Raw genomic sequence first — 22,880 nt, 5'->3', positions numbered from 1 at the left:
GTCATGGTCTGGGGTGGATCCCTCTGCTCTCAGCAGTGCCTGGTGGCTTTTCAGGGTAACATGGGAGTGTGATCAGCCCCCATCTCAGAAAGGTGCCAGCCCGGGGCAGCTGGAGCAAGACAGAGGGACAGAGCAGCTGCCCTCACTCTGCACTGACCCACAGGCACCCTCTGGTCTCGCAGGACTCGCTCTGTTCTCCCTGAGTGCAGCAGAAATGCTGAGGGTTTCTGACACCCAAGAACACTCCCCAGGGTGGGAGGGGAGAAGGAGCTGTAGAAACGTCAAACCTCTCAAACTCGGTTTCTCAGGCCTGGGGCAACAGATGCTGAGAGTCCCTTCTGCACCAGGAGCGGTTCCAGCTGACAAAGCTGAACCCCAGGACTGGCCCCTGCCCACCCGATCACACAGGGTCAGGCTGAGTCCTAAGGAGCCCCTGGGCAGAGACCCTGCTCTTCATTGCACACTCATCAAGCACCGACGAGGGCTCCAGCCAGGACGTTCTCCTGAAAAATAAAAAAAGTGTCTCTTTCTGTGACGGGGTCAGAGGGTCTGTGGGAAATGGTTTTGATTATTCCCAGAGAAGTCTCATCTAAACCTTCACTATCTTTTCCTCCTATGACAGGTCCTCATGCCCACAGGCAGCCAATGTCCAACAGCAGCTCCATCACCCAGTTCCTCCTCCTGCCGTTCACAGACACACGGGAGCTGCAGCTCTTGCACTTCTGGCTCTTCCTGGGCATCTACCTGGCTGCCCTCCTGGGCAACGGCCTCATCATCACCACCATAGCCTGGGACCAGCACCTGCACACCCCCATGTACTTCTTCCTGCTCAACCTCGCCCTCCTCGACCTGGGCTGCATCTCCATCACTGTCCCCAAATCCATGGGCAACTCCCTCTGGGATTCCAGGGTCATTTCCTACGCAGGATGTGCTGCCCAGGTCTTCTCTTTTTGTTTCTTACTTGGTGCAGAGTGTTCCCTTCTCACCATCATGTCGTACGACCGCTACGTTGCCATCTACAAACCCCTGCACTACGGGACCCTCCTGGGCAGCAGAGCTTGTGTCCACATGGCAGCAGCTGCCTGGGCCACTGGGTTTCTCAATGCTCTGCTGCACACGGCCAATACATTTTCACTGCCCCTGTGCAAGGGCAATGCCCTGGGCCAGTTCTTCTGTGAAATCCCCCAGATCCTCAAGCTCTCCTGCTCACACTCCTACCTCAGGGAACTGGGGCTTCTTGCGGTTTGTATATTAGTAGTATTTGGGTGTTTTGTGTTCATTGTGGTGTCCTATGTGCAGATCTTGAGGGCCGTGCTGAGGATCCCCTCTGAGCAGGGACGGCACAAAGCCTTTTCCACCTGCCTCCCTCACCTGGCCGTGGTCTCCCTGTTCATCAGCACTGGCACGTTTACCTACCTGAAGCCCCCGTCCATCTCCTCCCCATCCCTGGACCTGGTGGTGTCAGTTCTGTACTCGGTGGTGCCTCCAGCAGTGAACCCCCTCATCTACAGCATGAGGAACCAGGAGCTCAAGGATGCCCTGTGGAAAATCATATCTTATTGTTTTGTAAAGCAATAAACTGCCCATCTGCTTCTACATAGGAGTTTTAATGTAGCTAATTACAGGTCCAGACTGTCATCTGGATTTTTTGTTGTTATTAGTTGTTTTCTTATTGTGATAATGTTGTCATCTCCTTTCTAATTCACTATTGGCTTTTCTTTTATAACTGTTGGCTGTGTAAATGAGAAGCCGTTCTCTCCTTGTCTCTAAACAAAAGAAAAGGCTCTTCAGTGACTTGTTTTTCTCTATATCCTTTCTGCAAACTCCAGGGATGGTTCCTGTGTTCATGAGAGGAGGGTAAAAGAGTCCAGCCTGGCAGCACTGCCAGGGAGCAGCAGCGCTTGTTCTTCCAGAGCTGTTCTGGTTCCACTCCACACTCTCCTTCTCATCCCTTGTGTTGGTGCAAGGCCTGAGTGCTCTGGCAGCTTGGTCACCGTCCTGCTGTGTGTGAGTCCTGTGGGCGCAGGCAGTGACCGGCAATGGGCACTGCTGTGACAGAGCTGGCCCCAGAACAGCCTTTCCAGATAGAAAGGTGATCTCCTATGGGCAGGGTGTGAAGGTTTAGCTCTTCTTAAAAAAATTATCTCAGAGCATGCCCAACAAAGTGGCGACAGATTCAAACCCCAGTGTGCAGCTGACCAGTGTGTGTGTGCAGGGCTGGCACACAGCAGTGTCCTCTCACAGCCAGGCTCCTGCCAGAGACCTGCAGGACCAGCAGAGCAGGGGCTGGGCTGTGCCCCTGTGCACTGGACACCCCATGGAAGGAGCCCCAGGTCAATCACCAGGGACTGGCCCCTCACAACCACCATTTCCAGCATTGGCTTCTCACCCACAGAGGCTGCTTTCTCTCCATGGATGGACACTCAATGCATAGCTCAGCAGTCCATGTTTGCCTTTTACAGATGAGATGTGAGCATGCACATCATGTACGTGAGGTGACATGAACCTGAGTGAGCACAAACACCATCAACTATTCCTCTCCATTCCGTGAAGGCCTGTGAGACAGACGAGGTCTTGAGGTTACTTCATATTGGGAGGAACAACCTATGGGAAATCACCTGAATGCTGCACTGGGTTGTGCTTCCTTGAGCTGAGCTCCCCGTGTCCATTTCTCATGACGTGGGACATCTCAGATGAGTGCAGAGCAGGTGACACAGCGCAGGGCTGAGGTGTCTCCCGTCCTTTGGGAGTGGCAACGGGAGACCAGAGGGACACTGTGACTCTTGCCGCTGTGTGTAAAAGGGACAGACTCTGAAAAAGGAGTCCTGAGACCAACTCAGATATGGATGCCTGACAGAACCCTGATATTTCTGTGTGTGACTCCAGGAACAAACCCCACTGGATCAGTGAGATTCATCTCAGCTGCCTTGGACAGGATCATTTCAAGTGCTCCAGTCTGCTCTGTCACCCTTTCTTGTGATTCCAGATTGTGATCTCAAAAGTGCCATAGAAACCAGAATGTTTCTGGGGTCCTTAGAAAACGCAGACCTCAAACCCATCTTCAAGAAGAGCACAAACAAGAACTGGGATAACTACAGGCTGGCCACCCTTCCTCCCATCCTGGGAAAGTGTTGGGACATGTCCTCCTGCAGCCATGTCCAGGAATGTGAAGGACAAGGAAGGGATTGCTGAACCCAAATGGACAGGGGAAAGAAAGGCATGTTGTGCACAGGGCATTTGCAAGGCTCAGACATGGTCTCCTTCTGGCCAGAGTGGTGCTGATGGGGCTCAAGAAGTGGATGGTGGGTGGGAAGTTGGCTGAACCATCAGGCCCAAATATCACCAGTGGTACAAAGTCCTGTGTGCAGCCAGTTACTGGTGTCATCCCTCAGTGACCAGCACTTGGACAACACTGTTGAACGTCTTTATTCTTGCTTTCCAAGATATAAGAGACAGCACTTTAAGTGCCTCGAGGATGATACAAACCTGGGTGGAGGCCTTGAACAGCCTCACCTGGTTCACCCTGAGCAGGAGAGTGAGACAAGATGAGTGAGACAAGGGCTCTCTGCAAACCTGAGTTATTCTGTGATTTGACAGAATTTTTGCCTTGGAGAGGTTTCAGGAGAGAGAATAGGTGGAAGAATAGGAAAAAAAAAAAAAAAGATAAGGCAGAAGAAGAGATATGGAAGGTGTTAACGGAAGTACAGGAGTTCCAGTGAGGAGCGCTTTTCACTCACAGTGTTAGTAGAAAATATATTTGACAAATTTGAAAAAGGTGAGGAAGCGAGATGGGTGTCTACAGCCTGTGGGAAAGAGGGGCAGGTGTAGGAGTGTGTAAAACATGCTTCACTCTGGTGAGGTCCTGGGTGCTAAGGAGGGGGATGGGTGTGTGTGGTATCAGGAGGTCAGTTGTGTCTCAGACACTCACAATCCAGTCAGAATCCTGTGGCTGTGAAGGGACAGTGAGGTCAGTTCTGTGTCTGGAGGTGACAGCCCAGCAGCAGGGACATGGCTGGGAAAGAACCTCTGCCAAGGTACCCACAGGCCCTACCCAGGAAGAGGCCTTGGAGATGGGTTGTCATGTCCATCCCACCTGAGAACATGACGGGACAGCAGCAGGGACATGGCCGTGTCTGTCAGAGAAGCTGAAAGGCCAGTGGCAGTCCTGGGATTTAGAAGATCATGGGGAGGTGACTTCTCTCTGGTCAGGTAAAAAAACACAAGAAGCCCGATGATGGGATTCTCTGCATGAAGAGCAGTTTCTGAGGTGGCTGAGCTTCCCTTGGTAGTGAGGAGAGCCAGGAAAGACAAAAAAATGTCAGAAAGTACAGCTTGGAAGGTGAGGACTGGAAATCAGGAGGGAGAAATGTCACTGGAAGGGCAGTGCTGTGGGGCAAGAGCTCACCCAGAGGGAGCTGGATCAGCCCATGGTTGGTGTGCCAAAGAGCAGCCAGTGAGGGTGCAGACACAGCAGTGAAGGTGCAGAAATGCTGGTGAGAGCAGGTGGGGAAGCGAGATGGGTGTCTGCAGCCTGCAGGGAAAGAGGGGCAGGGGTAGCACCGTGTAGAACAGCCTGTGGTGGAGATGGCAAAGGGCGCTGGAAGGCTGGAAGGGACCCACAGAACCCAGGTCTCTGTCCCCTTGGCCAGGGCAGTTGTCTCTGCCACTGAGGCCCAGGAGAAGACATGTTGTCCTCATGGCACTGGGGCCTCGGTGCCTCCTCGCAGCCCCATGGGGAAGCTGGAAGTTGTTGTACCAGTGTTGTCCTTCCCTGGGCCTTGCACACCCACATCCCACGGTCCCAGGAAGAGCCCTGAGCCGTGTGTGAGGGACAGGATCCCCCTTCCCATTGCCTGGAGCTCATGGCTTCTCCTTTCTGCTTCAGAAAGCAAACCAAGGGGTTTCTGAGCATCAGAGCTGAAGAAAAGACTCAAAAGAGACCTCATGGTGGCTACAGCTTCCTCACAAGGGGAAAAGGAGGGGAAGGCACTGATCTGTTCTCTCTGGTGACCAATGACAGAACCCAAGGGAATGGCAGAAGATGTGCCAGGGGAGGGTCAGGTTGGACATGAGGAAAAGGTTCTTCCCCCAGAGGTGCTGGACACTGAACAGGCTCCCCAGGGAGGTGTCACGGCCCCAACCTGACAGTGTTCAAGAAGAGACTGGACAACGTCCTCAGACACACGCGGTGACCTGTGGGGTGTCCTGTGCAGGGACAGGAGTTGGACTCCATGATCCTTGTGAGCCCTTCCAACTCCAGACATTCCATGATTCTATGAAACACTAGGTCAAAAGCCCCTGTTTTCATTTTATAGATGAGATGTAAACATACACATCATGTGCGTGTCCACTGTGTGCATGTGGTGAGATGAAGCCAAGAGAGCACAAATGCCATCAGCTATTCCTTGGGCTGCCATAAAGGTCAGTGGGACAGAGATGGTGTTTGGGGGTCTCTTCCATCCTGTTTTATTGTAGGATTCCATGAATCTTTTCCTTGGAGAGCTCTTTCACGTCAGAATAGACAGAGAAAGATGAAGAAAAAATCAGAGGCAGAAGCAGAGATGTAAAATGCCCCAGAGTAAATACAGCAGCTCCTCTGAGGAACGTTTCTCCACTCAAACCCTTGATAGGAATCTATCAGATACATTTGATGAAAGCAGCTCAGTTTGATCTGCTCACACACTGGACCACAAGGAGGGTGATGGTGGGTACGATGTCGTGTGGTCACTTGTGTCTCAGGAACTCATAGTCCAGTAGGAACCAATGGGTGTGGAGGGCACTGTGAGGTCACTTCTGCCTCTGCAGGGGATTGGCCAACAGCAGGAACATGGCTGGGAAAGGACTGTGAGGTCACACACACCAGACGAGCAATCGGGCCCAATCAGCATGGCTGGATGAAAGGCAGGTCCTGCTTGACCACCCTGATCTCCTTCTGTGACAAGGTGACCGGCTGAGCAGATGAGGGAAAGTCTGTCGTGGGAAGTGAATCCGCCACACAGGCTGTGGGTGTTGTGTCCTTAGACTGCAGTAAAGCCTTTGACACCGTATCCCACAGCATCTCCTGGAGAAGCTGCAGCTCGTGGCCTGGATGGTGTATCTGCAATGGGTAAAGAACTGGCTGGAGGGGAGATCTTTTTGCTCTCTACAGCTATCCAAAAACAGGTTGTTGGTCTTCTCCTGAGTAGCAAGTGATAGGATGAGAGGAAATGGCCTCAGCTTCTGCCAGAGAAGGTTCAGAATTGATATTAGGAAACATTTCTTCATGGAACAGGTTGTGAAGCCGCCGAACAGGCTGCCCAGGGACGTGGTTGAGTGGTTTAGACACCTGGAGGTGTCTAAAATATGTATAGATGAGGTTCTTAGGGACATGGTTTAGTGCTAGAGTTATGGTTGGACTCAATGATCTTATTGGTCTCTTCCAACTCAAATAATTCTATGATTCTATGACTCCATGCTTGCAGGGTTATTTCCCAGACTGTGGAGCTTTCGTTGGAGGTAGGAATCATAGAATCATAGAGTGTTGGAAGGGAGCTTCAAGGTCATCTAGTCCAACCCCCGCCATGAGCAGGGACATCAACCAGCTCAGGTTGTTTAGAGTCCCATCCAGCCTGGGCTGGGATGTCTCCAGGGACAGGGCATCCACCACCTCTCGGGGCAACCAGTGGTCATGTTTAATCACCCACATTGTAAAAAATGTCTTCCACATGTCTGGCCTGAACCTCCCCTCTTCTAGTTCAAAACCATCACCCCTTGTCCTATCACAACAGGCCCTGCTATGAAGTCTGTCCCCATCTTGCTTATCGGTCTCTTTTAAGTACAGAAAGGCCGCAATAAGGTGTCCCTGCAGCCTTCTCTTCTCCAGGCTTAACATCCATAACTCTCCCAGCCTGTCCCCCCAGCAGAGCAGTTCCATCCCTCTGATCATCTTGGTGACCCTGCTCTGGACCCTCTCCAACAGGTCCATGTCTTTCCTGACCTGAGGGCTCCAGAGCTGGACGCAGGACTCCAGGTGGGGTCTCACCAGAGTGGAGCAGAGGGGCAGAATCCCCTCCCTTGACCTGCCTGTCATGCTCCTTTGGATGCAGCCCAAGATATGTTTGGCCTTCTGGGCTGCAAGCACACATTGCCGGCTCCAGTCCAGTCTTTCACCCACCAGTATCCCCAAGTCTTTCTCGTCAGGGCTGCTCTCAATCCCTTCATCCCCCAGGCTGTACTGATACCTGGGGTTGCCCCAACCCAGGTGCAGGACCTTGAGTTTGGCCTTGTTGAAACTCAGGAGATTCATAGGGGTCCACATCTCGAGCTTATCCAGGTCCCTCTGGATGGCCTTCTGTCCCTCAGGTGTATCAACAACACCACTCAGTTTGGCGTCATCTGCAAACTTGCTGAGGGTGCACGTGATCCCACTGTGTCATTGATGAAGATATTAAACAGTACTGATCCCAGTATGGACCCCTGAGGGACACCACTTGTCACCAGTGGCCATCCAGACATTGTGCCATTGACCACCACTCTCTGGGTGCGACCATTGAGCCAGTTCCTCACCCACTGAACAGTCCAGCCATCAAATCCATATCTCTCCAATTCAGAGAGAAGGATGTTGTGAGAGACCATGTCAAAGGCTTTACAGAAGTCCAGATAGATGACATCCATGGCCCTTCCTTTGTCCAATGATGTAGTTACTCCATTGTAGAAGGGCACTCGGTTACTCAGGCCGGACTTGCCCCTGGTTGAGCCGTGCTGGCTGTCTCAAATCACCTCCTGTCCTCCTTGTGCCTCAGCACAGCTTCTAGGAGGATCTGAGCCATGATCTTCCAGGCACAGGTAAGAGGCTGACAGGTCAGTAGTTTTCAGGATCCTTCTTTCTACAGCAGAAACACTGACACACAGAGCAGCCTGGAACATGGAGACTGGACATGAGGAGGAAGAAATGTCACTCAAAGGGCAGTGCTGTGGTACGAGAAATCATCCAGAAGGAGCAGGAGATCAGTCCATGTCCTTGTGTTTCAAGGAACAGCATGAGAGTGGAGACACAGCAGTCAATGTATGGAAATACCAGGGTGAGAGCAAGGGGAGGAAGCGGGATGGGTGTCTACAGCCTGCAGGGAAACAGCAGCAGCTGAGGGACAGTGTGGGACAACCTGTGGTGGAGATGGCAAAGGGCACTGGCAGGGCTGGATGTCACCAGGAGAACCCAAGTCTTTGTCCCCTTGGCTATGGCCATGGCCTCTGCCACCAAGGCCTGTGAGGAGACGTGTTGTCCTCAGGCACTGGGGCACCTCATGGCCTCCTGCACACCCCCAGGAAGGCTGGGAACTGTCACCCCATTGTCCTCCACTCACACCACACAGCCCACATCCCCTGCCCCAGGAAGAGCCCTGAGCAATGTGTGAGGGACAGGATCTGCCTTCCCAGGGGCTGGGGGTCAGGCCTTGGCCTCTCTGCTTCATCCAACTAACCCAGGGTTTTCTCAGCACCTCAGCTGCCTGCACGTTTCCCTTTGTTTATCTGCCACCATGGCCTCCAATTCTCTGCTCTAGCGAGTCCCTGGGGAGGCTCTGCTGGTACTTGCCCTCAGTGGAACTCATTAATACTTCAAGGAACTTAGTACTTTTTTCTTCTGGCTTTGACTTCTGGAAAGGTTTGTGCAGTCTCCTCTCAGCACCTGAGCAATGTTCAAGGACTCAGCACCAAATGCACCATGGGGCTCATTGCACTCAAGAAAGATCTAACAAACCATGTGTCTTCTTGTAATGTCCTTCCAATCTTAGATAGTTAATTAGAGAGTTTTCTTTGTGTAATTATGGAGAAAGATTTCTAAAAAGCTTCTGATAAAAAAGTCTTTCTATTGTAAAGGGTGTACTTTAATCCTTTTCAGTTTGGAGAAGATGTGATTGCAGCATTGTCTGATGTTGATCCAGGGTCTCTCTAAGGAGGTCTGGACTGGCTGGAGAAGCTGTCCCTTGAGGTCTCACACTGTGCGGACAACCTTGCTCCTCACCTCCCAACCCCATCGTTTCTCTCATTGGCCCCTGGGCCTTGCATCCCTTTTTCCTTGCACCAGACTTCACTGCATCTGCAGCTGGATGTGCCAGCTCCTTTGCACCAGCTCCCACCTGCTCTCCTTGGAGACCCAAGTGCTCACAGCAAAGAGGGACTTTGCTTTACCCTTGAACACACAAAATACAACTGGTGAGAGTCATGATTAAAAGAAAACACACCCCTCAACTGTACACCAAGGACAAGCTGCCACCACTGAGGTTCACCTGCTCCAAGGCAGAACCACGCAAGAAATGTTTTAGACACAAAGGAAATCATAAAATAAACACAATAAAATAGTTGGCTAAAGACAGAATTAGGCAGACTACTGAAAGACAAGGAAGCTTTTAACTCCTTGAAGCTGAAAGCAGCAACTGGGTTGTTGACAAGTGTCTGAGTGATCAAACAGTAAGAGGAAGGGAAACCCAGAGAGCAATGGCAAGTGTTGTGTGCAGATCAGCTGCTGGAAATGGGGCTTCAGACATGGTCAGTTTAGTCAGGGCAGGAGGAAACACCTGGAGGATGAGGGAGATGAGATGCACAGATAACAGAGAGAGTGCTGAGAAGGCAAATCTAGTGCAGGATCAGAAGTTCTCCTCTTGTTTTTAATGCACATCCCAAAAAGTGTCATTTCGATCTCATGAGAAAACACCGATATTTAGAGTATTCAAAACAAAGAATAGAGAAATAAAACACCAATAACATTTGATTCTTAAAGTTGCAAGAAGACACTATCTTCACTTTAAATCTTTCATTTGGTTTCCTTTTCCCTCCATTTAAAAAAACAAATGTTCTCAAGATTTCTAGCCTAGCAAAGCCTACAGCGTTAAAAAGATAATTGATCTGTTAATTGAACCGTTCTCTTTTTAGAATGCCATGTTGACAGTGATCTCAACAGATCTGTGTTTCCTGTCTATGTGATCATAAGGAAAAAAAATATTTACGTGTTGGTAAGTATATAGTAAAATATATAATTGTATCCAGTTACTCAGCAAAATACATTTCCTACCAGCACTCTGAATGGAAGAATCTTTCTTCAGAGAAATTGCTGCCTCCCAAGCATCTGTGACTTGAGACGGGAATCTGAAGGAGAACAAGCATCAGTGGATGGGGATCAAGTCGAGGTCACTGGAACTAACACAATCCTCTCCAGTCTATGGGACAGCAGGGGCAGCATCCCAGGAGCTGGGACAGCAGGACCGTGTCACAGTGAGGCCACTCTCCACCATCTGTGAAAGCTCATGGAGACTGGGGGGACTCCCTGACCACTGGCAGCTCTCACACAGTGTGTGCACTGTTCAAAATGGCCAGTGGGTGAGCAGGGGCACTAAGGGCTGTGCCCCAGAGCATGGCCACTGGGACCCCATTTCTGGGTGTCTGGAAGAGAAGGTGACGGGGTTTGCCCAGGGCAGGTTGTGCCTGTCCATCCTCTTTGCTTTCTGTGAGGAAAGGACAGGGTGGTGGATGTGGGGATAACATTGATGGTCTGTTACCTGGAAATCAGCAAGTCATTCAGTGTCATCCCCCACAATATTCTTGTGTCCAAGGTAGGATATTATGGTCTGTGTCACTGTGCAAGTAGATGGGTAAAAAACAATCTGTATGGTTGGGCTTGGAAAGGTGCTGTAGAAAGGGAGAAACTTTCCAGTCATGAGGACAGTCCAGCACTGGAAGCTGTTTCCCAGGAGTGCGCACCCACTCTGTCCCAGAAAGTGACCAAGATGTGTTTGGATAAAGCCCTGAGCAATCTGGTCTGACCCTGCTGTGAGCAGGAGGTTGGTCAAGACACCTCCTGAGCTCCCTTGGAGCCTGAATGACGCTGTCCTTTCATCCCCTTCATGTTTTCAGTTCAGACAAAGCTCTCAGGTTCTCCCTGAGCACAGGAATAATTCACATGAGGTGCAGGGCTGCTTTAAAAGTTCCCCCAAACAGTCCTGACCACATCTTTTCCATCCTTTTTCTTTTGTCCTGAGCCAAGATCTTATTTTTGCTGTCCTAACGCCTCTCCAGAAAGAACAGCCTGTGTTGTTAACCCTTTCAGAGCAGGTTGTTCAAGAGGTGTCAGCATCTATGCACAGAGTCTGCACATCAGCCAGACACAAATCCATCATTATAGAAATGAAAACGAGGCACTTGACCAGCTCCTTGCACACAGATATCAGCGTGACATGTCTGCTGATATGCCAGGGAACAACTAAAATATGTGAAGGGTATGTGAGTCCTGGTTGGGTATCCTGGCTTGTCTCCTGACCCATGTGGTGCTTCAGGCTGTGAAGAGAATCAAAACCAGCCATTGGACTGGGGTAGTTCCATTTTACACGTGTCACACGGGGCAGATGAGGGAGCTCAGAACTCCAGACTCTGCTGCACGGTTGGGGCTGCAGAGACTGGAAATGCAGGTGACAGTGTGTGTCAGTGCACACACATAAAGATTCTGGCTTCCTTTGGGCCTTTGCACTGACCTGGGATCTGTTCCTTGGCATCTTTGTCTCAAAAAGAAACTATTCTCCTATGCAACCTCCACATCACACCACATAAGAAATAATTAAAAGGTAGAAAAATAATGAAAGAAGCACAATTTTGGGGTAATTCTGTCCAAGAGGTGTACTGTTTAAATGATTAAAACAAAAAAGAAGTGAGAGAAAAAGCATTGTTCTAAGAAATTCTTTCAAGACACAACTGCTGAGGTGTAGTAGATGCTTGGAAAAGCAAGAATGACAGTTAGGACTAAAATTAAAGAGATTTAAATCATCATGATCACCAGTGAGAATAAGGAGTTCCCTGTTACTGTTACTAGTGACAGGACCACTGTTCACAAACATCCTTCAGCCCATCTCCATTTTTCCTGGGCTCCAAAGCTCATCCTGCTCAGAGTTTGACAGGATTGCTGCAAACCCCTGTGACCCAAATCTCTACAACTGTCTCTGCTCAACAGCCTTTTACCCCAGGAAGGGGAAAACTGCCAATGCAGGCACCAACCCAGTGCCAACCTGCCTGGAGAGCCAGGACAGTTGTGCCACACAACAGCCGCCTCTGAGGGAAGCTGGAGGTGATGGGATTGAAATGGTTTCAACCCAAATCAGAGAATCAGAGAATCATAGAACAATTTAGGCTGGAAAAGACATTTAAGAACATGAACTCCAACCCTAAATGAAACACTGCCAAGTACACCACTAAACCATGTCCCAAAGTGCCACATCTCCATGTCTTTTAAACACCTCCAGCAATGGAAGCTCCAATCCTGAGCTGGCAGGAGACCACTGGCTGCAGTTGGACATAAGATACTGGTCATGGCTGTGAGTTCAGCCCTCGCTGCAGAATGTCTCACACCCTCACTGAGGAGGGCAGGGGGCTGGGAGATGGGAGCACGTTTCAGTTTCCAGATCCCAGCACAGAGCCCAAACCATCCTGCCCTTGGACTCTGGATCCCATTTCCTGAGAGGCAAAGCTGGTGGGGCTTCTGTGGATAATCATGTTAAAAGGCATCAATAACCTTTCAAGTGTTTGTGTAATTTGTCTAGGAATGTCATTTTTTTAAAGAAAAAAAAAAGTTTAACATGTTCATAGTTAAATATCTGTAAAATAGCACTCTGCATGCATGAAAGACCCACTGGCAGTGCCAATCAAATAGGTTTTTGCAGTATATGGCAAGATACCCTGTCCACAAGTAAATATATAGGTGGTTCAGATGACGGGTGGTCTGGCAAACGTCACCCTTTGTGTCCCCAGGTGATGGACACTGCTCATGTGCCTCTGCAGAGAGTGGCAGGAGCTGGATCCCCTTCTCGGGACAGACTCCTTCCAGGAGAGACACAGACACAGGGGAACTCATCGAGGCTTTACGGCATTTCACTCGGCATCAGTTTTGACATATTGGGTGCTGTCCTGTGACTGGCCTTTCTGCACAAATGATCATACAAACACAGCCATTTAGTGAGATATGGTCATAAAGGGCTGTTATGGAAAAGAAAGCTCACCATGAACTCTGGAGAGAGCGACAAGTTTATAATAAGCACCAGGAAGAACCAAGAAGCTCGAGGCCTCTTCTGAAGAGCAGGAGGCCTGAGCAGCCGTGATTGGCCATTGTAGGTGTGGGAGAAGGTCAGGGCATGTCAGGGAGAAGCAATGAGATGGTGATGGCTTCAGTGAACCCTTCCAGCCATGTCTGAGCCCAGAAATGGAAAGCAGTTGATGTCTGCAGGTGGAGGATAACAGGAGGAAGATTTTCCTGGGAATATGGAAGGAAGAAAGGCCTCTTTTGGGCTAATCCTATATGGCACTGACATTTGCATGCTGTGGGCATGGCTGTGCCTGGGAGATGGGGAACGGCTGCTGCTGGGGTGGCTGTGCTCAGTCATGGCCCATGAGCTGACCCTGCTCTGCTCCTCTCTTACACTGCCCACACTTGGATGGTCCTCAGGAATCATCCATGAGCCTGGTGGATGCATGACCCTCCTGGAGTGATGGGTATGGATCCAAATAGAGGATTCCAGCAGGTTCAGGACTGGGACATTGAGGCGATTGGTGACCATTGCCAGGTGTATGAAAGAAGCTGGATGAGTTGTGAGGAACTCACAGGCATTTCCAACTCCACAGAAAAACAGAGTCTTTCATTTAAAGTAACAGCAGTTGACGTAAACACCACCCCAAAACACAAAACACTCACAGTGACCACAGGAAAAGCCTTGAAAACAATTGAGAAAAATCTACCAGGTCCCAGGGGTCAGGGCTCAGCCATTCTGGTGATGAACAAGCATCAAGGGCTCACATGGCATCAGAGCCACCTCCACATGGCCCTCACCACCTGGAACCAGTGTCTCCAAGTCTTCACTTCACCAGCCTCCAGGGACAGGTACCTGCACTGGTTGTTTCCTGCACAGCTGTGTCAGTGATGGTCCGTCATGGGGTCACAAACACACTCAGAAACTTGGGGTTTGTTTCTGCCTTTCACTTCATCAGAGGTTTGTTCATTGTTCACACTCCTCTGGACCAAGAGGTGGTTGTACCTGGCAATCTCAGGTGCCACAGCACAGCGATACTTGTGTTCAGGATCTGTTCAAGTGACCCATCTCCTGTTCTGTAACGGTGTCTGAGTTTGCTCAGGTCACCCCTGACTTGAGCCCCATCCACTGCTGGGTGTTCTCCAGACTCCTGCCTTCTGGAACAAAGTCCCAGGAGACCTTGCTGGTGAAGATGGAGGCAAAGAAGCCATGAAGTACCACTATCCTGACCGATGCTACTCTTATGAATATCAGCAGCAGTTCCACATTGACTCTGTCTATTCTTTTACTGAAAGGAAGCTGTGTCGGCTCATCTTGCTGCCCCCAGGCTCCCCTTAAAGTATCAAATCCAAGGCAGCTTTGGCATCATCCCCACATCCATGGACAAGGTTTCTAAATTCCTTCTTTGCAGCTTCCCCTGATTCCACCTCCTCTGTGGTGCCATTGTTCCCTGCAGCTCCGTCAGTTCAGGCAAACACCCTAATGAGATAAATGCTTAATTTCATGAGTTCTCAGAGAGATCATTCTTGTGCTTGGAGCAGGCTGTCCTGTAAGGCCTGTCATATTTCCTGAGCTCCTTCACCCTCCATGCCTACTTCCATGTCACCACCTCACCTGCCATTCAACAGTATGTTAAAGAGTTCTCCTCTGGAGCCCACCAGCCTGTGCTCTGCTGCTGGCCTTCCTCCCTCCCCTCTGGTGCCTGGGACCCCACAACAACCAAGGTGGACACTGATGTTCACATCCCTCACCAGCTCTTCCTTGTTTCCCAGTTCCACATCCAGGTAAGCATCACCCTTGTTGGCCCATCAGGCAGCCATGTTAAGCAGTTGGCCCAAGATCCTTTGGACTGTTGGCACCTGCAGCTTTGCCTGGCCAGTGAATGTCATTGCAATTACAGTTCCCCATAGGAACCTGCTCATTGACTGGAGTCTTCCTTGAGTTGCCGACAGAAGAACTTTTCCATTTCTTCTACATGATCAAGTAGATTGTAACACCCAAAACATTTTACCCTATATTGTGTTTACATGGCAAAGTCTTGGAACTGGTCGTGGGGGTGGGTGTGCTACAGTTGCCACCTCTCTAAAAAGACAACAGGAGTCTGACCGACGTCAGACAGAGCAGATTTCAGCTGCTCCAAGATGAACTTCTTGCCAAATCTGAGCCACTCAGTGATGCCGGCAGCACCTCCCTGATGTTGTATTTGAGGAAGGGTAAAAAACGCTGCACAACAGCAGGTGGGAGAGAGGAGGGAGGAGATGGGAGAGAAAAGCACTGCAGACACCAAGGTCATATCCCACAGGACCCAAGCAGGTCCCTCAGCAGCCAAATCCTGCTCTCCTGAAATCCTGCTCTTGGCCTTGTTCTCATCTCCCAGGAGCCTCAGCTCCACTTTCCCATCCCTGACTGTTCCATCCTGACCAACTCTTTCTGGTTTGTAAGTGTGAAGTCCCACAGGGCACCTCAGCCCACTGACTCCTCAGTCACCCGTGTCAGGAAGATGTTGTCAATGGGTTCCAAACCCTCCTGGATGGCCGGTTCCTTGCAGATATTGGGATATCTCAGGTCTGCCACGAGGGCACGGCCTGGAAACATGAGGCTTCTTTCATTTGGCTGAAGGAGGCCCCATCTCATTCCTCTTCCTCATCAGTGAGTCAGTAGCTGATGTGCAGTCACCACAACACTGCCCATGTTGTTCTGCCCTCTCATGCTGACTCCTCAACGTTCAGCTGACATTGTCTGTCCCCAGGCAGAGCTCCACACCTTCCTGCTGCTCTTTACCATGAAGGGAATCTACCCCTGTAACTCCAGACCTCTGGCATTATGAGTATCAGAAACTGAAAACCCAGGAGATGATATTTATAGTGTCCTGTAACTCCTCATGCTGTTATGTTGGGAGATACAACCCCATCAGGATAAACAATCTGCATGAAAACTTTAATAGCTGAGCAAATGGAGCTTCAGTCCAGGGAGAGTCCAGACCTTGAGAAAATCTGGTGTTCGCCCATCAGAAATCTCTGAATTTTGACAAGATGAAATGACAAGTTCTCAGTGACCCTGAGGAGAAGGGCCTGGGCACTCCAAGGTCCCCACCCCAGCCCGTGGTGCACGCTCACCATGAACAAGGCAGCTGCACACGGGGCTGCATGAGGAGGAGCGTGGGGACCCAGACACCTGCAGTTCTCATCCCAGTCGGTTCAGCACTGGTGTGACCCACACACACGGGTGTGTGCCAGTGTGCCGCTTCCCAGTTTGGAGCAGCAGGGAGGAACTGGAGAGTGCAGGGCTGTGCCAAGGCAGGTTCAGCACCTTGTGCACATGGTGTGGGGTGCTGGGGGACCTGGGCTGCTTTGGCCCAGCAGCGCTGGGGAGGCTGCAGCAGTGCAGGAGTAGCCTGAGAGTGCTTGAAGGGCGGTTTCAGAGGTGGTGGAGGTTTCTGCACAGTGGGAAAGAGCTTGAGAAAGAAATAATGGCCCAAAGTGCAGCTGGGGAGGTCCAGGCTGGACATGAGCAGAAAGCAATGTGATGGAAGGGCAGTGCTGTGGGGGAGCAGGTCAGCAGAGGGAGTCTGCATCAGCCCAAGGCTTTGTGCTTCAAGGACCAGCTGGGGAGGATGGAGAGAGCTCAGCAAAGGAAGGAAGATGCTCAGACAGGAGCAAGGTGGGGCAGCAGGGGGGATGTCTCCAGCCTGCAGGGACAGAGGTGCAGGGGATGGACAGCACAGGACAGGCTGTCGTGGAGATGATCACGGGATGGAAAGAGGCTGAAAGCCCCACCAGACATGAGCTCCTTCTCCCTTGGCTATGGCTGTTGTCTGCACCTCTGATGCCTGTGAGGAGACACCTTGTCCTTGCAGCACAGGGGCCTCATGGCTCCTTGTCCCCAGCCAGGAACCTGGGAGGTGTGGGACCATAGTCCTGCCCTTGGCCTTGCACAGCCCCACATCACACTGTCCCAGGAAGGGCCCTGGGCAACGTGGGAGGGACAGGATCTGGTTTCCAAAGGGGAGTCATGGTTTGGTCGTTTGTTAAAGAAACACATCCAGGTTTACTGAGCATCAGAGAGACCTTTACATTGCTTTTCCTGACCTGTCATCTCTACCTCCAGTTTTCTGCTTTTACCAAACTCTGGGGTCAGTTCTTCAGTTGTCTCCCTCAGTGGGACCCCAGGAAACTTTGGAGTTTGCATCTGACTTTGACTTCTTGAGAAGTTTCATCAGCTTCCCCTCAGGGTCTGAGGTCCATGGACTCAGCACCAAACCCACCAGTGGGGTCATTAAAGCGCCTTGTGCTGCTCCTGTGCTGCTGAGCTGGGCTGGGCTCCTGGGACACAGGGAGCTCATGGCAGCGGCAGCGCTGCAGAGAGACAGCTCTGCCCAGGAGCAGCTCCTCTGCACACGCAGCAGGGCTGAGGGCTCTGCCTGGGGATCTCAGCAGACGAGCAAGGCAGAGAGAGATTAAAGGTGGTCAGAACTGGGAGGAGGCTGAGAGCTCACTGGAGGAGGAACCTTTGCAGCCCTTGCCATGGTAAGTCTCTGGGTGCAGGGCAGTGCAGCTGTAGCTCCTGGAGGCATCTCCTGAAACTGGCACAGGCACAGCTGGTGGGATCTGTAAGGACGGGGCTCTTGTCAGGCCATGTTGAACACTGTGAAGCCGGGTGAGCACCCAGGGGTGCCCAGGGCTGTCCTGCAGAGCAGGGTCCCTGCACCCCAGGGCTGTGCCGGGCAGGGACTCTGCCGCCTGCCAGGGTCAGCGCTCAGCCTGCCCGGGAGATCCCATGGCAGCAGCTGTGGGGGGAAGGAGCGACCCCCAGCAGGGCAGGCAGGGAGCTTGTGGGGTTGAAGGGGCTGTGTGGGTCAGGGCTGCTCAGAGCTCCAGATCCCCCCACAGACATGGCAGAGGGTCCTTCTGAACAACAACATCAATACAGGAACAGCTGCCAGGGAAAGAGTCTGTGCTTTCAGTTTTCCACTTTTGCTCGTCTGGGTGTGCAGTGGGAGATGGGGATTTATTTCTCTCTTTGGAGCAGACACTGAGACCCCAGTTCTCGTTAGGACTTGTCTGAGCTGCTCCTGAGCCCCTGCACACACAGAGCTGCCCCTGGGCAGTGCCAGGAGGTGTGAGCAGGACAGAGCTGAGCACACAGCGGGAGGGACGGGGTCTGTGACACTGACAGGGAGCAGACCAGGGACAGACACACAGCTGCAGGCAGCACAGACATGGGCAGGGAGAAGGAGCTCCTACCAGATATGCCAGGGATGGGATTTAGGACCCCCTGGCAATCCCCTGCAGTGCAGACACATTTCCCAGTGCAACCCCTGGTCTCCTCTCCTCCCCAGCAGACCCTCTGCCCCAAAGCCATGGGGTCCAGGTCACGAGTCTGCAGCTCAGCAGCTGGACCTCCAGGTGAAGGGTTCCTGGAACGTGGTACACAAAAAAGGTGCTTAAAGTACTTGCTCTCCAGTGTCATTATGTGAGTGGCAGCAGCACAGCCGGGTCAGGAGAAGGTTCCACAGCATGCCCGTCTGCCTTTCTGTCCTTGCTTTATTTTCTGGTAGCACTGCAGTGTCCTTCCCTTTTTCTCCACCTGTCCCTGGTGCTCTTGCTCTCTGGGGTTGGGGTGCGAGTGTCGGTCACTTCTTGTTCTGACATCAACTCAAGGGGTCATTCCCCAGAGGTGTGTTAATGAAAACCTGATGCCCAAGCTGTCTTTTAAGCTGTGATGAACAGTTTTTTCTGACTTGGTAGAAAGAGAGAATGAGCTGAAACATCCCTCCATCAGGGAGGGGGTTTTCCATGAGAAACAGCATGTTTATTTTCCTCAGAGAAGTCTCCCCTAACTTGTCACTCTCTTTTCCTCCTTGCACAGCTCCTCACGCGCACAGGCAGCCAATGTCCAACAGCAGCTCCATCACCCAGTTCCTCCTCCTGCCGTTCACAGACACACGGGAGCTGCAGCTCTTGCACTTCTGGCTCTTCCTGGGCATCTACCTGGCTGCCCTCCTGGGCAACGGCCTCATCATCACCACCATAGCCTGGGACCAGCACCTGCACACCCCCATGTACTTCTTCCTGCTCAACCTCGCCCTCATCGACCTGGGCTCCATCTCCACCATTGTCCCAAAATCCATGGCCAACTCTCTGTGGGATACCAGGGTCATTTCCTACACAGGATGTGCTACACAACTCTTTCTGTTTGCCTTTTTAGCTTCAGCAGAGTTTTACCTTCTCACCATCATGTCGTACAACCGCTACGTTGCCATCTGCAAACCCCTGCACTACGGGACCCTCCTGGGCAGCAGAGCTTGTGTCCACATGGCAGCAGCTGCCTGGGCCACTGGGTTTCTCAATGCTCTGCTGCTCACGGCCAATACATTTTCACTGCCCCTGTGCAAGGGCAATGCCCTGGGCCAGTTCTTCTGTGAAATCCCACAGATCCTCAAGCTCTCCTGCTCACACTCCTACCTCAGGGAACTTGGGCTTCTCATGTTTATTGCTTTATTTTTTGAGGGATGTTTTGTGTTCATTGTGGTGTCCTGTGTGCAGATCTTCAGGGCCGTGCTGAGGATCCCCTCTGAGCAGGGTCGGCACAAAGCCTTTTCCACCTGCCTCTCTCACCTGGCCGTGGTCTCCCTGTTCATCAGCACTGGCATGTTTGCCAACCTGAAACCCTCATCCATGAAGTGACCTCCTGCTTCTGTATGTCATTTGTAATATAATATATTACTAGTACAACCTGAGTTTTGTACGTTTTTTATTTTTTTTTCTTTGGTTTTAGGTATTCTTTGTTGTATTAATGCTACACACAAGCAAAATTATTTTTCATCTCATATCTATGTCCGTATCTACCTGTCTGGTGTGTCCCATAGTCTTTGTGTAAATAAGGAGCTGTACTCTCTGTGTGTATAAATGAAATAAAGGACCCTGCAGTGCCTTGTTTGCCCAGAATCCTCTCTGGGATCTCTGGGGCTGCAGGAGCCATGTCTGTGTGCTGAGGGGGAGTGAGCAGGAGCCACCCTGAGCTGGGTCTTCCTCCCATCCTGACCAACATGACTCTACGGACTCACCCTATGGCCCTGGGCACCACAGCCCACTTGCTCTGCAGAGCAGCACCGCCAGCTCGGAGCTGTATGTTGCGTGGGAAGGGGGCAGGAACAGCTGGCCAGGTCAGCATAGCTCAGGTCTCTTGGGAAAGGGCTCTGTGGGGAGACGGGATGTTCCAGGAGAAGAGTGGGGCACTGTATGTGTGCAGAGAAGACATGGAGAGAGAAACCCTTTGCTGCAGGTGGCAGCTTGGGGCAGGTGGCCCCGGCACTGTGGCCGCAGGACCTTCCTGAGGATCTCCTAGGCCAAATGCCTCATGCTGTCCTGGGGAGCCAGTCTGGACCTGGGTCTGCAAGCTGCCTGTGCTGGAGACCCTCTCAGCTTGCTGGCTGGATGAACATTCTCACTGTCCTTCATTCTCACTGGTCCCCACTGCTGTGGGACCAGTTCCAGTTCCAGTGTGGCTGCTCTGCCGGGCTCGGCTGGGGAGAGGGCAGGGGGGTGGCACAATTCAGGAGGGGGTGGGAGGGCTGAACTGGCAAATGCCCCAGAGAAGAAACTCCCAGTGAACGGCTGAAGTGTGTGAGTGTGCAGGGCTGGCACACAGCAGTGTCCTCTCCCAGCCAGGCCTCCTGGGAGAGCCCTGAAGCACCAGCAGAGCAGGGGCTGGTGTGTGCCCATGGTCATGGGACAACCTGGGGAAACTGGCCCAGCACAGTCACCACAGACCAGCCCCTCAAAACCACCTTTTCCTGCACTGGCCCTTCACCCCAGCTGAGAGAGGTTGTTCATCCCTCAACACAAGGACACTGAATGAGTAAGTCAGAAGCCAATGTTTCCACTGTATGGATGAGATATGAGCATGCATATCATGGACATAAGATGAACCCGACTCAGTAGAAACACCATCAGCTATTCCTGCAGGTTCCATGAAGGCCTGACTGCAGCACTAGGATGTGCTGCCTTGAACTGAGGTCCCCATGTCCATTCCTCATGACGTGGGACATGAGGATGGCCATACTTAGGGATCTGGAGCAGCTGGATCGTTGGGCTGAGGCCAGTTGTCTGAGGTTTAACAAGGCCAAGTGCTGGGTCCTGCACTTGGGTCACAACAACTCTATGAACGCAACAGGCTCAGGAAAGAGTGTCTGAAAAAATATTTCTGGGAAAGGGTTGTCAGGCATTGGAACAGGCTGCCCAGGGCAGTGGGGGAGTCACCACCCCTGAAGGGGTTTAAAGGAGTTTAGACAAGGTTCTCAGGGACATGGTTTAGTGCGAGAGCTGGGCTGTGGTTGGACTCAATGATCCCAAGGCTCTCTTCCAATCAGAGTATTCTATGATTCTATGATTCTGCCTCAGATGAGAGTCCACAAAGCCAACTCAGTTGTGGACACCTGGCACAACCCTGACATTTGTGTGTGTGACTCTGGGAACAAACCCCACTGACCCAGTGAGATTCACCTCAGTTGCCCTGTGATTCTGGATTGTGTTTTCAAAATGACAGTGCAATCCAGGAGGTCCTGGCATCCGTCAAACCCATCTTCAAGAAAGGCAGGAAGGAGAATGGGGAGAATCACAGGCTGCTCAGCTTGTCTCTGTCCCTGGGAAGGTGATGGGACAAATCCTCCTGCAGCCATCTGCGGACACTTGAAGGACAAGAAAGAGACTTGTGAACCAAAATGGGCAGGGGAAAGACAGGCATGTTGTGTGTATGAAATTGTGCCAGGCCTTGGACATGGTCTCCAGTGGTGTCCTTATAGCCCGATTGATGCTGTTTGTGGTGAAGAAGTGGATGCTTGGTGGGAAGTTCACTGAAACTTCAAGCCCAAATATCATCTGTGATGCAGTGTCCTCTGTGCAGTTAGTGTGTCATCCCCCAGGGACCAGCATTTGGGCCAAAACTTCTAAAGATCTTTTTTGTCCCTTCTGTGCTGTGATGGAGATGATGCAAACATGAGCGAAGACCTTGAAGAACCTCACCTGGTCACCCTGCTTTGGAAAGGAGAGTGAAGCAAGAAGATGTTCAGGGCTCTCTTCAAACCTGACGGACTCTATGATTCGATGAGTCTTTCACCTGGACATGTGTTTGAAGATAGAATATCTACAGAAAAGAAAAAAAAAAAGAGGCAGAAGAGGAGATAGAAATGATGTCAACATAAAAACAACAGTTACTGCAAAGGAAGTTTCTCCACTCAAACATTTAGAAGGAAACACTTTTGTTTAATTTGATACAACAAGCATACTACTATCTGGTCAGGCCCTGAGCTATGGGGAGGGGGATGGATGGGTTCAGTATTATGAGGTCAGTTGTGTCTCAGACACTCATAATCCAGGCGGAATCATGTGGCTGTGAAGGGGACAGTGGGGTCAGTTCTGTGTCTGGAGGTGACAGCCCAGCAGCAGGGACATGGCTGGGAAAGAACCTCTGCCCAAGGGCCCACAGGTCTTACGCAGGAAGAGAGACGGGTTGTCATGTCCATCCCACCTGAGAACATGACGGGACATCGACAGGGACATGGTCGTGTCTGTCAGAGAAGCTGAAAGGCCAGCAGCACTCATGGGATTTAGAAGATCATGGCGAGGTGACTTCTCTCTGGTCAGGTAAAAGACCACAAGAAGCCCAACGGGTTGGGTTCCCTGCATGAAGGGCAGTTTATGAGATGGTTGAGCTTTTCTTGATAGTGGGAAGAAGCAGGAAAGAGAAAAAAGAAGTCTACTTGGAAGGTGAGGAATGGATATGAGGAGGAAGAAATGTCACTGGAAGGGCAGTGCTGTGGGGCAAGAGGTGACCCAGAGG

General features: G+C 51.4%; 1 protein-coding gene across 1 annotated transcript; it reads left to right on the top strand.

The window, feature by feature from the left end:
- Window positions 1–645: 645 nt before the first annotated feature.
- On the top strand, window positions 646–1,578 carry LOC309450278 (olfactory receptor 14J1-like; the record flags this gene model as incomplete). Its single annotated transcript, XM_082073061.1, has 1 exon — window positions 646–1,578. One exon carries the CDS (start codon window positions 646–648, stop codon window positions 1,576–1,578), a length of 933 nt encoding a protein of 310 aa, XP_081929187.1.
- Window positions 1,579–22,880: the final 21,302 nt, after the last annotated feature.

This window comes from Streptopelia decaocto (genome assembly GCF_964273445.1).
Source record: "Streptopelia decaocto genome assembly, chromosome: 26".
Taxonomy (NCBI): domain Eukaryota; kingdom Metazoa; phylum Chordata; class Aves; order Columbiformes; family Columbidae; genus Streptopelia; species Streptopelia decaocto.
The sequence above is the reverse complement of the archived record's forward strand: the minus strand, read 5'-3'. Positions and strand labels throughout refer to the sequence as shown.